Source organism: Balaenoptera physalus, assembly GCF_965194825.1.
Source record: "Balaenoptera physalus genome assembly, chromosome: 3".
NCBI lineage: Eukaryota > Metazoa > Chordata > Mammalia > Artiodactyla > Balaenopteridae > Balaenoptera > Balaenoptera physalus.
Window position 1 is genome coordinate 141,238,939 of NC_138890.1, and position 16,015 is coordinate 141,254,953.

At 41.3% G+C, this 16,015-nt stretch overlaps 1 protein-coding gene across 5 annotated transcripts in view; it reads right to left on the reverse strand.

Moving 5' to 3' along the window:
- Positions 1 to 16,015, reverse strand: part of NNT (nicotinamide nucleotide transhydrogenase) — a 95,741-nt gene that overhangs the window by 58,291 nt on the left and 21,435 nt on the right. For all 5 annotated transcript variants that reach the window (XM_082455874.1, XM_082455870.1, XM_082455873.1 and 2 more), the window contains 3 exons: positions 15,101 to 15,188; positions 10,439 to 10,527; positions 6,478 to 6,665 (listed from right to left, as the gene is read on the reverse strand). In XM_082455874.1, the coding sequence (XP_082312000.1) occupies positions 6,478 to 6,665; positions 10,439 to 10,527; positions 15,101 to 15,188 (365 nt within the window). The remainder of the gene's footprint in view (positions 1 to 6,477; positions 6,666 to 10,438; positions 10,528 to 15,100; positions 15,189 to 16,015) is intronic.

Below are 16,015 nucleotides of genomic sequence, written 5' to 3' on the forward strand. Positions count from 1 at the left end.
CCCCCAATGTGTCAACCACCTATTACTGCTAACTGAGCAAGAAGTAAATTTCTATAATGTCTGAGCTTTGGGGTGAATTTGTTTTAGCAGCTAGACCATCCTAACTAATACTGAGACATAAGAAAGTATAGAGAAAGTGGAAATAAGGAAGAACAGAAATGCCCATGGTGGAAAGTGCTGGTTGTAGCTGTAACTCTATCTATCGGGTGCTGTTTCACCAGAGACAGGACAGCCTCAGCCTCCCAACCCTTTTCAACTCAGGGACTGCCACGGAGGGAAGCACAGTGCTTTACCAATCTTGCAACACACTTTGGGAGAAATAACAGATCAAACCAGAAGATAATTCTGTGCCATAAATCTTCCTACCAGGACATTTGTTAAATTTGGCCCAGTCACTCACTAAGTGTTCTCAAACACACTCTAAATAGTCAAGATTGATAAATGACGACGGAAAACGCCACAGCTTTGGCATCTTCCTCTTGATGACAAGTTGCCCTGTCTCTGTTGAAAGCTACCAAGGGGTGTATAGACAGCCTGTGGTTAGCAACCCTTGATGTTGCAACATTTAAGTATTTCTCTCTGTCCTTCAAAATTCTCAAAACAAATGAAACTCTGTACAAGAAATATTACAAAATTCCATACAATCATACAATGCATTTAAAGGAGGAGAGGATGGTAGATGAATCAGATTAGTCAGTAAAAGAAAGTTAAATAATTCAAAAATAGTTGAAAATCCCTGATCTATCACTGTCCTATAAGACCACAATGTTTACAGAACGAAAAGAACAATCTGAAAAATAAAGCTTTACTTTAGGGAAAGACCTTGTGTAGTCATCAAAACAATATTATCTTTGTGGAATTTCACAAACGAAGAGTATACTGCTGTATCAATTATTCTCTTGCCTAAAAGAACAAGTGTGAAAATTACTATGGAAAGTTACTCTTTTGTACTATATTTCTACTCCATATGAAAGATGGCTTCAAAGAGACAGGCAGCATCCAATGGAGAACCAATGTTGATTTTCCAGGAGACTGTGAGATCCCTCAGGTTTGGTCTCATATGTGTAAGGCCCTTGTATATCAAGGGAAAACACCCCCTCCCAATTCTCCAGAGTCATGCAAAATTGCCACAAAGCTCCTCTGATGGGTGTATACTACAGAGCCTATCTGATATAGATAAAAATTAAAAGGACTGTTACCCTAATCTGGTTCATACCTAAAAAGAGGTGCAAGGATATACGGCCTAAGGGATCATAATTTATAATCAAGCAATGAATATCTTCCCTCCTGGCTGATAGGACACTTCCTAACTCCTGAACAGACCTTCCCACTACTTCCTAATTCTATCTCCTGAGAGGCCTAGCTCAACACCTCAAACTGCAAACGTGGCAAGTGTCCTACTTTTGAAAATTTAAGAAAGCTAGCTTCCCAGTCTTAAATTAGCCTCTGCGGTATTCCTATCCAAGAGTGTTCTTTCTTTCCTTGGATAGCACCAGAAAAATAAAAGGGATTGTACCAACCGAGAACTAAGGAAGGACCCCACATGAGCTCAGGAACATCTGCTGAGCCACAGCTGTACACAAGGCTCCCTGGTAAGCACCCTCGTGGCAGAGATGAGCCAGGGCAACTAAAGGGCAGTGAGACTGAGAACTACTGGAATTTGAGGCACGGGCAGATGCTATGAATGCAGAAAAATGAGTGTTTACTAGGGAGCAGGAGACAGCAGGAACTCTGGAGAAACTGCTGAGCTCAGTAGGACTTCAAAAGGCAGGGAATAAAGACACAGACCTACTAGAGAATGGACTTGAGGACACGGGGAGGGGGAAGGGTAAGCTGGGACGAAGTGAGAGAGTGGCATGGACTTATATATACTATAAGTAAATGTAAAATAGATAGCTAGTGGAAAGCAGGCAAATAGCACAGGGAGATCAGCTCAGTGCTTTGTGACCACCTAGAGGGGTGGGATAGGGAGGGTGGGAGGGAGGGAGACGCAAGAGGGAAGAGATATGGGAACATATGTATATGTATAACTGATTCACTTTGTTATAAAGCAGAAACTAACACACCATTGTAACGCAATTATACTCCAATAAAGATGTTAAAAAAAAAAAAAAAGGCAGGGAAGGGCAGGGACAGCATTCCAAAGAGAAGGAACAATATGTGCAAGGCCTGAAAGTCCTTGGCCTCCTTGTGGGGATAATAGCAGCATGCGTGACTGAAATCGGGCCCAGAGAGCAAGAAATGAGTTTCACATGAGGTCCAAAAGCTCAATCAGGACTAGAAACTGAAAGGCAAGAAATACCTTACTAAAGGGTGCAAAATTTAGAGCACAGGTAAGGGTGGGGTGGGGAGGGAGGGGAGGTGGTCCAATCCTGAGGACTTTAGATGCCTTTACCTAATGATGCTGGGAACTTGAGTGGTCCAAGTTACTGTCATTACTAAACAAAACCCCAGGCTTCCCAGTAGTTATGGTTCAATTATGAAATGAGGGCAGGACCTGAGGTGGGGAAGGAGAGAGCAGGAAAGCCAGATGACCCTATGATGCTTATGATTTTTAATTAGGCGTCATCAGGAAAGGTTCTAAATGGAGAAAGTTGTCTCCGTCAGGGTAGATTTAGCGTGTGCCCCACAGTACTCCTAATTCTCACAGGAATTTAGGCAAAATTTGCCTAACACACAGTCACTGCTAAACCACTGTGATTCTCCTCACCCCACCGCTATAATCCCTAATTTACGAATCAGATTTTCAACCTGATTCAGTTTCTTCCTGATTAAACATTCCAAGTCTATGAAAAGTCTCTCTAAAAGGGTTTCAGAACAATAAGAATGCTGAAAAAATCTCCTGTGTCTCAAAAGTTTCCCTGGAAAAGATTATGAGCACGGCCTGAACGTTATCAGAGAGGGGGGCTGCCGAACTTTTTAGTGGTAACCCGAAAGGTCACGGAGCTGGAGAGGAAGGTTGGGAGCTTTCCCTCGTGGGCACAGCACCACAAAATGAGACTGTCCGCTAGGCCCTCTCTTGAAGTTACCTGCACTAAGTGAAATGCTAGCCCTGCATCCATCGCCCAACCCAATTGAGGGGATCTAGATGATGGTACAAGATACCAGGCAGCATAATAAGTAGCTAGCTACAGAAGCCTTTCATTTTACCTGCGATCCTCATAAGTACAACGTTATTGTGTGTCCAAGCCCACTGACTGACGTGTGCCTAGGAGGAATGAAAATTTACCAACTCCACAGGATTGCTACCTGAAGCGAGCTCATTGCCCATGTTCCTCTCTCAGTGTTCTTATCCACACCAGGTCTTCAGTACAGCCATGAGGATCTCGGTCTAAGGAAGCGCAACTTGGAGAACTTCTGACATTTAACTTAATCCCCTTTGGATCCACTCAAGGAAAACTTCAGAACAACTTCTGCTCCAGGAGTCTTTCAGGAGCAAGACACACCATCAGGTGACCTATGCAAAGGCTCAGGACAAACACCAGTAAGGGTACAATGCCAAGGACACTGTTTTTCAAAGGGCATGTGTACCTTTATATAATCTTTTCAATCTTTTTTTTTTTTTTTTAATGCTCACAGGTTTTCAGGTTTCAGTCCCCTAGGGATATGAAAGATCTTTAGAAAGATCATCTTCTTCCTTATTATATTCAAATTAGCTTTTCTCTTTGTGGGGGGCTTACCAAAAAAGTAACAGAAAGGTGCTTTTCAAAAAAAAAAAAAAAAAAAGGTGCTTTTCAGACCAGCCTTGTGAGTGTGAACTCTGGGTCAATCCACCGGTCAGAGACTTTGTGCAAGTTTAAAGTGCTTTGACCAGATGGCTTCAGAAAAGGCTGAAAACGGGAAAGGCTCAGCAGAACAAACTGGTAAAACTTCTTCAACAAGTCCTCTTTAACACTATCATTAAAACTGCTGCTAAGGTACATACACTTACTGTAAACTACTTATAAAAAATAAGAGGTTAAAGTTTAGTCAACTGTTCACATGCCCTTTTTTTGTTCAAAAAAAAAAAAAAGATACTATGGGGGGTAGGTCCTAAAAGTCCATATGCGTTTTATAGAAGAAGTCTTGAGTTCTATAACTTACTTTAAGATTTACCATCAATAATAATTCTACATACTATATCCAAAGTATACTCAGTTCTTTTTTTTAACCTAGTGACATATACTTTATTTTTTCTTTTTCTTATTATTTTATTTTTTTATTGAAGTTTAGTTGATTTACAATGTTGTGTTAGTTTCAGATGTAGAGCAAAGTGATTCAGCTTTTATATATAGATATATAGATATAGATATTCTTTTTCAGACTTTTTCCCTCATAGGTTATTACAAAACACTGAGTAGAGTTCCCTGTGCTATACAGTAAGTCCTTGTTGGTTATCTATTTTATATACAGTAGTGTGTATATGTTAATCCTAAACTCCTAATTTATCCCTCTACCCTTTTCCCCTTTGGTAACCCTAAGTTTGTTTTCTATGTCTGTGGATCTACTCAGTTCTTTATAAAGAGAATGATTTAAAACTACTAGCTTCAGGGCTTCATCATTTACTGCATGAGTAAATGCTTTAGCACCCTCTGCTGGCCACTCGTTACATACAGTCAGTTCCCAACTCATCTCCCCAACAGGCAACTACCTTTCAAAGGTCAAATGGTGGCTACAGCAAAAGCCACCCCATCCTTCCTTGAAAGCCACCTGCAACAGCTGAGCCAGAAGCCACCGCCACAAAAGGAAAGGATGAATCCCGAAGTGCTCTCCTGCCACCACCTGTTCATGAGTCCTACTGTCGCTGGCAGATTCCACAAACACCACCTGTGGCCCCTGCCTTGTCTGATCTGCACCCACCTCCAGTAACCAACCCCAGCCTCATTTCCACACACACACAGATTCTTCTATGGGCTGAGCCCATGTCACTCTCCTGCTGTCTGCTTCATCTAGCCAGCCCCGGTGGGATGGGGATGTCTGGAGAGAAGAGCTCACCTATTGGGTATCATGTGGGTAAACAGAGGACAGAAAGAAGAGCCTGAGAGGCATGTTTTCCCCCACAAGCTCACAGATATGCTGCCAATCAGCTTCCTGCCCTTGGGTGTATATTAGCCAGATTGGGGGAACGGGGTGCCAGAAGAGAACTTCTCCTTTCCCAGAACCTCATGACAAAGCAGCTTCTCCTAATTTTCCACGGTCCCCTAGAGAAAGCAAGGCTCCTTTAGGAGGATCGAACACAGGTAACCTGAACCCTGTAAGTTCTCATTATCTGGCCCACTTTCTTTTAGAAAGGTAAAAAAATTAGAGTCAGCATGGTAGTCATTATTCAATAACAGAAGCAAAGGACAGGAGAGGAGATAGAAATATAAAAGGTAGAGAGTTTCTTCACTCCCAAGTCTTGCTAGATCAAGCTACTGTTCACTGTTTATTACTGATTAATAAATGCTGGCTGGTTTGACATCAAGCATCTATTCTTCAGAAGAGCATGTTGTAAAGGACTAAAAAGTAATTCCTGCCATCAAAGAGCTCACGATTTGATTGCAAAGACCAAACAAGTCAAAGGAAGTAATTACAAAGTAACAAAGTATCATAACCTTTAGTAAAAAATATGTATGGGAAATTCCATAAATATATATACACACACACAAAGTCCCCCTCTCTTTCTCATGTATAAAAAAATGATCATCAAAATATTAATAATGGGACTTCCCTGGTGGTGCAGTGGTTAAGAATCCACCTGCCAATGCAGGGGACATGGGTTCAAGCCCTGGTCCGGGAAGATCCCACATGCTGCGGAGCAACTAAGCCTGTGCACCACAACTACTGAGCCTGCTCTCTGGAGCCCACAAGTCACAACTACTGCAGCCTGCGCGCCTAGAGCCCATGTTCCGCAATAAGAGAAGCCACCGCAATGAGAAGCCCACATACCACAACGAAGAGTAGCCCCGGCTCGCTGCAGCTAGAGAAAGCCCACGCACAGCAAGGAAGACCCAACACAGCCAAAGATAAATAAATAAATAAATAAAATTTTAAAAATAATAAATAAAATTTTAAAAATATATATTAATAATGGTCACTCTGGTAGAACTTCCAATCTGTACTTTTTTCCTTCATATTTTTCAGTGCTGTTTGGATTTCCTACAATAGAAATGTAGTATCTTAACAAAGAGAACAGAAATAAATTAAAAAACAATTATCAAGGGTGTAAACAAAGCAAACTGCTTACAAATATAATACTGTACACAGAATATGATCTATGAACATAGATAACAATACACAGAAAAAAAGACTGGAAGAAAATATACAAATTATTAATGACTGTTTTTGTGCAGGGGCCACAGTGATTTTGTCTTTTCTGCCTTTCATGTGCCTTCTCATTCTCTAGAAAGTAAATCAATCTTTACTTAAAGAAATGCAAACGTTAAACAATTATTCACCCTCATTTTGAAGTATCATTAGTAAAAGTGCTTATCGATAACCACTGACGTAATGACACACCTGGAATAAGTGCTGTGCTGATAAGGATATCCACCTCCTTGCACTGCTGAGCAAAGAGCTTCATTTCGGCCTCAATGAACTCTTTGGACATCTCCTTTGCATATCCTCCTTGTCCCTCACCAGATTCCTTCAAGGCCACCTCTAAGGGCTCAGCACCCAGAGACTTGAACTGCTCCAAAGCTGCGGTCCTGGTGATTATTGAAGGGAAAGCAGTGGTTATTTCAGGTCCTTAATACAGAAATCAAGATCATCATTTACATACACATTTTTAAGAAAACTCTACATATTCAAAAGTAGAAACTTTCTTTTGAGGTCTCTGACCAGACCGTTTGAATTTTTTTCTAAAGGCAGGTAACAACTTTATGATAATATTTTTTCTGGAAAAAAAAAAAAAAACTATAGGAAATTCCAACTCTTACTTAGTTAAGTTACAAAAGGAATTTCACTACTGCCAACTCCAGTCATCAATTACCTGAGTTTCTTGACAGTGGTCCCACTGTTGATGATGTGAGATCTGACCTACATTCAGATTTGACATCATTCAAATCACTCAAGTTGAGGTTTTCACTTGTAAATGTTCTGACTTACGGGGACTTTTCCCACATAAACGACTCTTTTACTTAGAAATACTGTTACAAAGTGATTTTTGCCCCTAGTCCTCATTAAATTGTGTTTGAGAAAAGCGACCTATAAATGGCATAAATGGCAAAATGTGAAAAGCCAACACATTTAACTTATGTAAAAATACATTCAGTTTAAAAATAAATAAATAAATGCTAGCCAAGTTCTGTGTACTAGTTGGGAAACCAGAGCCAACAAAGCTCTCAGCTCTGTGGCGGACAGTGTTTAACTCACCAACATCCATCCCACTACAGTGAATCCCAAACCTCCCTAACGACAACAGTCGCTCCAGGCACTTGTTAAAAATTCGAATTCCCAGGTCCCTTCCGAGACCCACTGAATTACAATCTCCAGCAGAGGGCCCAGGAGCTCTATTTTCAGCAAGAGCTGTAGGTAATTCTTGCCGTAAGGGAAGTCTGGGAAACAGTGGACTGAGCCCATCAGTCCCCTGGCAACTGTCTTGGTCGGGGAGCAGACACAAAGGTAGGATACAGAAGGCAGGGCAGAAAAGGTAAGGCATGGATGAACAAGAGCCTCTCTCCGTTTCTGCGGACTTGAACAAGGAAGCTTGTAACCCAAATTGCCTGCGGAGGTCAACTTGTGACCACAGGGGGAATCAGCCAGAGCTGAGGACAGCAGAGAGGAGAGACAGAAGGAACCCGGTCCTGGATGGCACCGACCAGCGGCTGCCTCTAGCGAGAAAAGGGAGTCCTTTCCATGGATTTTCACTTCGGAGAGATAACACATTTTCTTATAGTTTAGGCCAATTTGAGTTGGTGTTATCCAAAGGGATACAGGTTTAAAAAGTTTTAGAAATGTCTATTTTTTAAATTAATTATTTATTTTTGGCTGCGTTGGGTCTTCATTGCTGCGCGCGGGCTTTCTCTAGTTGTGGCGAGCGGGGGCTACTCTTGGTTGCAGTGCGCGGGCTTCTCGTTGCAGTGGCTTCTCTTGCTGTGGAGCACGGGCTCTAGGCGTGCGGGCTTCAGTAGTGGCAGCACGCAGGCTCACTAGTTGCGGCATGCGGGCCCTAGAGTGTGCTGGCTTCAGTAGTTGTGGCACGTGGGCTCAGTAGTTGTGGCTCACGGGCTCTAGAGCGCAGGCTCAGTAGTTGTGGCGCACGGGCTTAGTTGCTCCGCAGCATGTGGGATCTTCCCGGACGCGGATCAAACCCGTGTCCCCTGCATTGGCAGGCGGACTCTTAATCACTGCGCCACCAAGGAAGCCCCAAGTCACTGTATTTCTATACAATGAATCTTGTGCAGCCATTAAATATATTTGCAGATAAGTAAAGAGCTTCATGATCTACTGCTAAGTTTAAAAAAAGTAAAAAAGTAAGTTAAATAGTACTATTAGTAAAATTACATTTTTAATTAATGTGTAGAAAAGGGAACATATACTAAAATGTTAATAGTTATCTCTAGCAGGGTTGTAGGGTATTTTATTTTCACTTTTCGTACTTTTTTATATTTTTCTGAATTGGGAAAATAAGCATTTTTACAATCAGAAAGAAAGTAAACTGGATAAGTTATTAAACTGATTTATATTTCTTTTAATATTATGTAAAATAGGGTTATTTATTCCTATTTCATATACTTACAATAAAGAACAAATAAAGCATAGAGCACAATGCCTGGAAGAGAGTAAGCATTTAGTACAGGTATCTGAAAACTAAAGCTCTTGACCGGCCAATTGTTTTTGCAAATAAAGCTTTTTGGAATACACACCAAAAAAGGAAAGTAAAGACTTTATAAACTTTGTAATAGAGACAATAGGCAATGAGTGGAATTTCCTAGTTATTGTCTGAAAGAATTTAGAAAATCACACCCATATAATACCGCTAGGCAATGAGTTTTCCTTGCTTTTAGGGTGTTTAACTGAAAATAATACCATTCAGTTTTCCAACAAGAATTTATAATCAAGTGTGTTTTCCAACATATTTAGATTTCACATTTATAACATGATACTAACCCCCAGTCTCAAAATAGTGATTAGATTAACTAATGAGCTATAATTATAAGAAAAGCATTACATCAGATCAGCCACATCTTTCTTCACTGTATACTTGAGTTATCTTAATAAACTGTAAATAAAAATGAAGTTAAGCAACAGCTATATTCTAGCTGTCTACTCTCTACATAATCTAAACCAAAGACATCAACAAAACTTTTATAAATTCTCAGTAGTTAACCCAACACTGAGTTTCACATCATCTCCAAGTCAAATATATACACTTCCACTTTAATAGTATTGTCCACTACAATGAAAACTTGAACAACCTACTTTTGCCAGATTTGGGGGGTCTTCAATAACTTCACATCTGCAAACATTAAAAATTAAAAGCTAGGACTAATGACATACTTAACTGTGGCTATCCCTGGCTTGTGTCCTGGTTACTTCAGAAATGCCTTTTCTCATTTCAGCAAGACAGCATTTTATCAGCACATCACCCCTCTAAACTCCAGGTAAGCACTGTAAACCATATTCTATTGGAACAGCCTTTACTCTGAAATGTCATACTCTTTTTAACTTTGAATGGTTGCATTTCTTTTTCATCATTCTATATTCAAGATTAGTAATGGTATTTTTCCTCTACTGACTTCAACGGATAATAACTAACCACGTTTCAACCTTAAAAAAGTATTGGAACGCATAAATGATAACAATACTCAAAAAACACGTAATAAAAGCTAGTATCTAGTGTCTTCTGAAATGAAGAACAATTTTAATTCAACTTCTCTTTACTTTAAAGAAATTCCAGGAAAATGTTGATGTGTCTGCTTTAAAGAAATATGCAATGAACATAATCAAGCACTTTCACCTGGCGGCTCTACTGCTGCCCAGTCAGCTTTATCTGCTTCCGTCTGTTCGAAGCCGAGCACATCCCTCACCCCCCACCCCAGTCTGCTCTCCAAGATGTCTCCCATACTACTCCCCTTCTTCACACTCACAAACATCTTTGTTCATGCCCTACCTAGTGACTAAACACATTCTGAGCAGAAATAAAACACAGCAGAGCAACATGGTAGAAAGTCAGGATACAGAGAACCCTGGTCCCATTGCTAATCTACATGAAAATACAAGACTGAGTGTGAGCAGTTCATTTGCAATTTTTTAAAATTATTTCTGCTGTACTGGGCCTGAGTCCTTAAACTTTTTTTTTTCCACTAAGTAATACATTTTCACTTTGAGTTAACTTTGAACAAATGGATACACTTTTAAATGAAAAGAGCTTACAGAGCAGTTTCAGCGTGCTACTTCAATTTGCAAAAGGAAAGCATAACATCCACCTAAAACAAAACGTTTCTACCTTAACAGCAATCGCTAGTAAAGCCCTCACCTTGTGTCAAATCCCCGAACAATTGCACCCATCGACTTTGCTGCACCTGCAGAAGCCAGCCCGGCCACACCGCCACCGACTATCAGAATCTAGGAAAGAAGGCAGAACCCATAAGTTTTAAATAAAGTTCATGATCAACTGATTATGTAAAATCATCCGCTAGTAACTCTCAGGGCCGGGTACACAGTCAGCATGCAGTAATACACCAGGTGGTGCTGCTGGTGATGATCAGCCCTGAATAAATGTACTGTGTGGATAGGCTACTCTGTACCTGGACCACCGCTGTTTTTCGGGGGTTTTTTTGTCTTAGTTGCAGCACACAGGATCTTCCTTGCGGCACGTGGAACCTTTTGTCGCGGCGCACGGGCTCTTTGTTGCAGCGCAGGGGCTTCTCTCTAGTTGTGGTGCGCAGGCTCAGTATTTGCAGCACGCGGGTTCTCTAGATGTGGCTCGCGGGCTCAGTAGTTGCCGCGCGCGGTCTTGGCTGCCCCGCGGCATGTGGGATCTTAGTTCCCCAACCAGGGATCGAACCCCCAAGTCCCTTGCATTGGAAGGTGGATTCTTTTTTTTTTTTTTGGAAGGCGGATTCTTAAACACTGGACCACCAGGGAATTCCCCCGGACCACCACTGTTTTAAAAAGTTTTTTAAAGCTGATGGCAAAGGCCAAAAACTTCACTAAAACTAGTGTGACTCTCAGCATCTCAGTGTAAAAGCTACATACGGCACCATCAGTGTTACATATGTTAAAGACTGACAGGTTCTTTCCCACACTATCAAAGCTACTTTTACTAATACTATATATTATAGTATTCTAGCTCCCTCTCCCCTCTCAAATTTTAAGGTTTTCTATGTTCATAAAATATCAAAATAAGTTTCAAAGACGGGTACAACTTTGGTGAAACACCTACTCCTATTTTGAGCTTCTAAGAGGAACAGCAGGTGACCAACCACCTAATTTTGATCCACTTTCAATGAATTGCCCCTGAAATCCAAAGCAATGTAACTAATCTCCCTAACCAAGGAAGGATCAGAGCCAAGAAAATCATAGAATTCCTCAGAAACAAGAGTCTCCCCGCCTTCTAAGAAACAAACTAAGAACAATGTAATCTGGAATGGGCCTTCCAGAGAAAAGACCTATTATACTTCGCAGTCAAAAAAAAAAAAAAAAAAACAAGCCACCCACAGAAAGAGTGAAGTTTATAAATTCCCACCCACCCCTCACGCCCACTTCTTCTGCCTCTTTAAGAAGACTAGGCTAGTGGAACTGTGCTCTGGTGACCCCTGGGCACTGTCTCAGAGATCGTGTGAAAAAAAAAAAAATGAAATTAAAATAAGTAAAAGTCATAGGACTGAGCCAAGTTATCCTGAATCAAGAACTAACAAAAGACCCCATAATTTAAAAGACAGAATCCATTCTTCAAAAAGGGAAGAGGGGCTGGAAATGGAGTTAATGATCCATCATGCCTACATTATGAAGCTCCATAAAAATCACAAACGTACAGGGTTCCAGGAGGTTCCAGAAGCTTCCAGGAATGGTGTCCAAAGAGGGCATGGAAGCCCCACACCCCATCCCACATACCTTTCCCTAGTCATCTCTCTCAACAGGATGTTCATCTGCATCCTTTATCATAGGCCTTCATAATAAACTGGTAAATAGGAAGTAAATTGTTTTCCTGAGTTCTGTGAGCACCTCTAGCAAATTAACTGAACCCAAGGGGGGTTGTGGGAACCTCTGACTTACGGCCAACCTGTCAGAAGCACAGGTGACAACCTAGACTTGTGACTGGCATCTGAAGGGGGGTGGGGACAGTCCTGTGGGCCTGAGTCCTTAACCTGTGAGATCTGATGCTATCTCCAAGCAGATAGTTTCAGAATTAAGTGAAATTGTAGGGCACCCAGCTGGTGTCACAGAATTGCTTGGTGTGGGGAAAATCCCCACACATTTGGTGACTGGAAGTATCAGAAGTGAGGTGTTCTATATGAAAGTTAAGGAGAGACACAGGAGCAAGAGTGGAGTTTTTCCTAAACAATCCTAAATCAGACATTCCCTCATCTGCAAGAGGATCTGGGACTTCCCTGGTGGCGCAGTGGTTAAGAATCCGCCTGCCAGTGCAGCGGACATGGGTTCAAGCCCTGGTCTGGGAAGATCCCACATGCCGCGGAGCAACTAAGCCTGTGAGCCACAACTACTGAGCATGCATTCTAGAGCCCGCGAGCCACAACTACGGAGCCCACGTGCTACAACTACTGAAGCCCGCGGTGCCTAGAGCCGGTGCTCTGCAACGAGAGAAGCCACCACAATGAGAAGCCCGCGCACGGCAATGAAGAGTAGCCCCCGCTCGCCACAACTAGAGAAAGCCCATGCACAGCAATGAAGACCCAACACAGCCATAAATAAATAAATAAATAATTTTTTTTAAAAAAAGAAAAAAGAGGATCTGAACTCTGTAACATGACCTATAAGAAAGGCCCCACATCATCCAGCCCCGACCTACCTTTCCCACATCATCTCAGATCACTCTCCACCTTGCTCACCACACTCGAAGACCAATGGCCTTCTTTACTCTCCTAGAAGCACTGAATTCTTTCCCATCACAGCACCTTTATATGTGCTGTTCCCTTGGCCTAGAATCCTGAACCCCGCTTTCTTTCTTCCCACCCTTTAGGTCCCAATCAAATGTCAGCGGTGCCTTTCCCATCACCCTAACTACAGTAGCTTGCTCCTATGACTCACCACCATATCATGCTGTTCTTTTCTTTTCTATCTAAAATGATCTCCCACATGTGTTTGATGGTTTATTTATCTCCTCACTGTGGTCCCTACTATGTGCAAATTTCTGTGGCAGGGATTTTTTTGCCTTGTTCATGCCATATCCCCAGCTACTAGAACAGTGCCTGGCACGTCAAAAGCCATCAGCCGATTGATTTTAGCTCATTCTAGACATGTAAGAACACACCATGTTTAAAGGAAACCCAAATAAAATATTATGCAAGCTACCTTTTTTTTTGGCCGTGCTGCACAGCATGCAGGATCTTAGTTCCCCGACCAGGGATCGAACCCACGCCCCCTGCAGTGGAAGCGCGGAGTCTTAACCACTGGACTGCCAGGGAAGTCCCTAAGCAATCTACCTTGATAAGTCCATCTATTGTCCAATTCTTCAATATCAGGAAAGTGTTTCTGACATGTAACTAAAATCCCTTAAGCTGCAATTTAAATTTTCAGTAAAGAGAGTCACTTTTCCACCTTTTAAAAGCTGACTGATTCTCCTTCCTTTACACCTCTTGTCTTCTGTTTCACTTTTTAATCCCTTATACTAACAGCTTTCCTCTCACCTTCCAGACAGATTCTAACCAAAACTGAGTAGTGGATTTGTGCATCAAAGCATTCAGCCAGTTTAAGAACAGCAGCCAACTTCTGGCCGCCATGAGGGCCAGACCTTTTCTTATGATCCTGAGAAAGAAGTCAGATGTAATCACTTTACGTATCACACCTCTGTGTTGCTTGCTCATACTCTCTTGTTAAGTATTCTGGCCTCCACTTGAACCACGTGCCACTGTCTTCACCTGGTCTGTTTTTAAAGCCATGTATAACTAGATTTCTCAAAGCTGCTATTGTCTTTTTTTCATTTTTCCTAGGAGATTTATTTTGTGTGAGAGCTCTGGGTTGATATAACAAAGTAATTAAGAGCAGGAAGCACCAAGTAAACCTGCACCCTACAGAGTATACTCTGCAGATAGATGACAACGTTTAAGGTCCTGTTTCCTATACTTTGCTAAAAGGCTTACACTATTATTTAGGGTCTGTGGCCTCGAAGGGTCACAGCATAATCTATTCTTTCACCTAGCCACCACCACCTCTCATCAACTGCTCTTCTCTGCTCTCAATATAGATTAAAGAAACTGCACCCTTTCCCCCTGCCAAACACCCTGATTATACCACCTACTATTTCCTGTCCTCTTGACCCAAAATCTGGCAAAAAGTGAGAAAACCAAGTCTCACTTGGCTCACTTGAAAACCAAGATGAGCCAATGTGTCACAATCATTGGGAAGTTGAGAATTTGCTGAATGTATCACGAGGCTTTTTAAACAATTACTAATAAGTCATCCAAAATCGCTTTAAGAATTCAAGTTAGAGGGCTTCCCTGGTGGCGCAGTGGTTGAGAATCTGCCTGCCAATGCAGGGAACACGGGTTCGAGCCCTGGTCTGGGAAGATCCCACATGCCGCGGAGCAACTAGGCCCGTGAGCCACAACTACTGAGCCTGCGCATCTGGAGCCTGTGCTCCCAACAAGAGAGTCCACGACAGTGAGAGGCCCGCGCACCGCGATGAAGAGTGGCCCCCACTTGCCGCAACTGGAGAAAGCCCTTGCACAGAAACGAAGACCCAACACAGCCAAAAATAAATTAATTAATTAATTAACTAAAGAAAAAAAAAAGAATTCAAGTTAGAAAGTGAAAAACAGAAAAAAAAAATTGAACTTCCAGAAATGTCAAAATTCATTGTTTTCAAGTAACCTTAAGTAGCTTTGAGGCTCTGCCATATATTTGTATATGATATGGACGTCATCATTTGCAAACAAAACATTTTTAAATAACTATTTAAAAACTATAATACTCTTGCCTAATTCATAGTATGAAGAAATATTAAAGTTTTACCTACCTTAGCTGGAGGAACTTTTCCAGCAGCTGTGATCTGACCAGTAAAAAAACGTCCAAAATGATTTGCCGCTAGTACAACAGCCTTGTAACTTAAGAAAATAGAAAAATAAATGGATAAATAATTCTATAAAATTAAAGAACTTAAGTTTATGTAGGAGAAATTATTAAAGAATAAGAATAATAGCTAACATTTTTATAGTGACTACTATCTGTCAAAAACAGTTCTAAGTGCTGTATATATGCTTACTCCTAATCTTCACAACAATCCTATGGATAAGTATAACTATTATCTTCATTTTATAGGTGAGGAAACAGACACACAGAGGTGAAGAGACTTGACTGAGGTCCCTCAGCTAGTAAATGGCAGAGCCAGACATCTGACCCTGGCATGCTGCCTACAGAGGCACACTCTTACCCGTGACGCTCTCTGACCTCTTCGTAATGAGCACTACAGAAGCTCAGTTGGGATACAAAAAAGAAATGAAGGGAAGACAAGAAAATGCTAACAATGGTTTTCTTTGGCAGCTGGGACTACAGATACTTCAAACTTTCTGTTTTACTTTATTGTCCAAATTTTCCTTGTAGACTGTGTAGTCTTTACATAATAGAGGAAAAAAATCTTTTAAATTAAAAAAAGTAGATTGGCTATATGCTTGTACATAATAAAATTCAAAATTCCAACCTCACAACAAAAAACACTTCCCTTGATCTCTAATGGTTGAAACCATGGGATTTTGAGACAGAGTGACCTCAGTTCAAGTCCAAGTTCTATCACTAACTAGCTTTGTGACCTTGGGCAAATTTCTTTAGTTCTCTAATCCTTGGTTTTCTCATCTCTTAAATGGGAACAAAGAGTCTCTTAGTGTTGTGAGGACTAAATGAGATAATGCAGGTAAAGCCCTTATCATAAAACCTG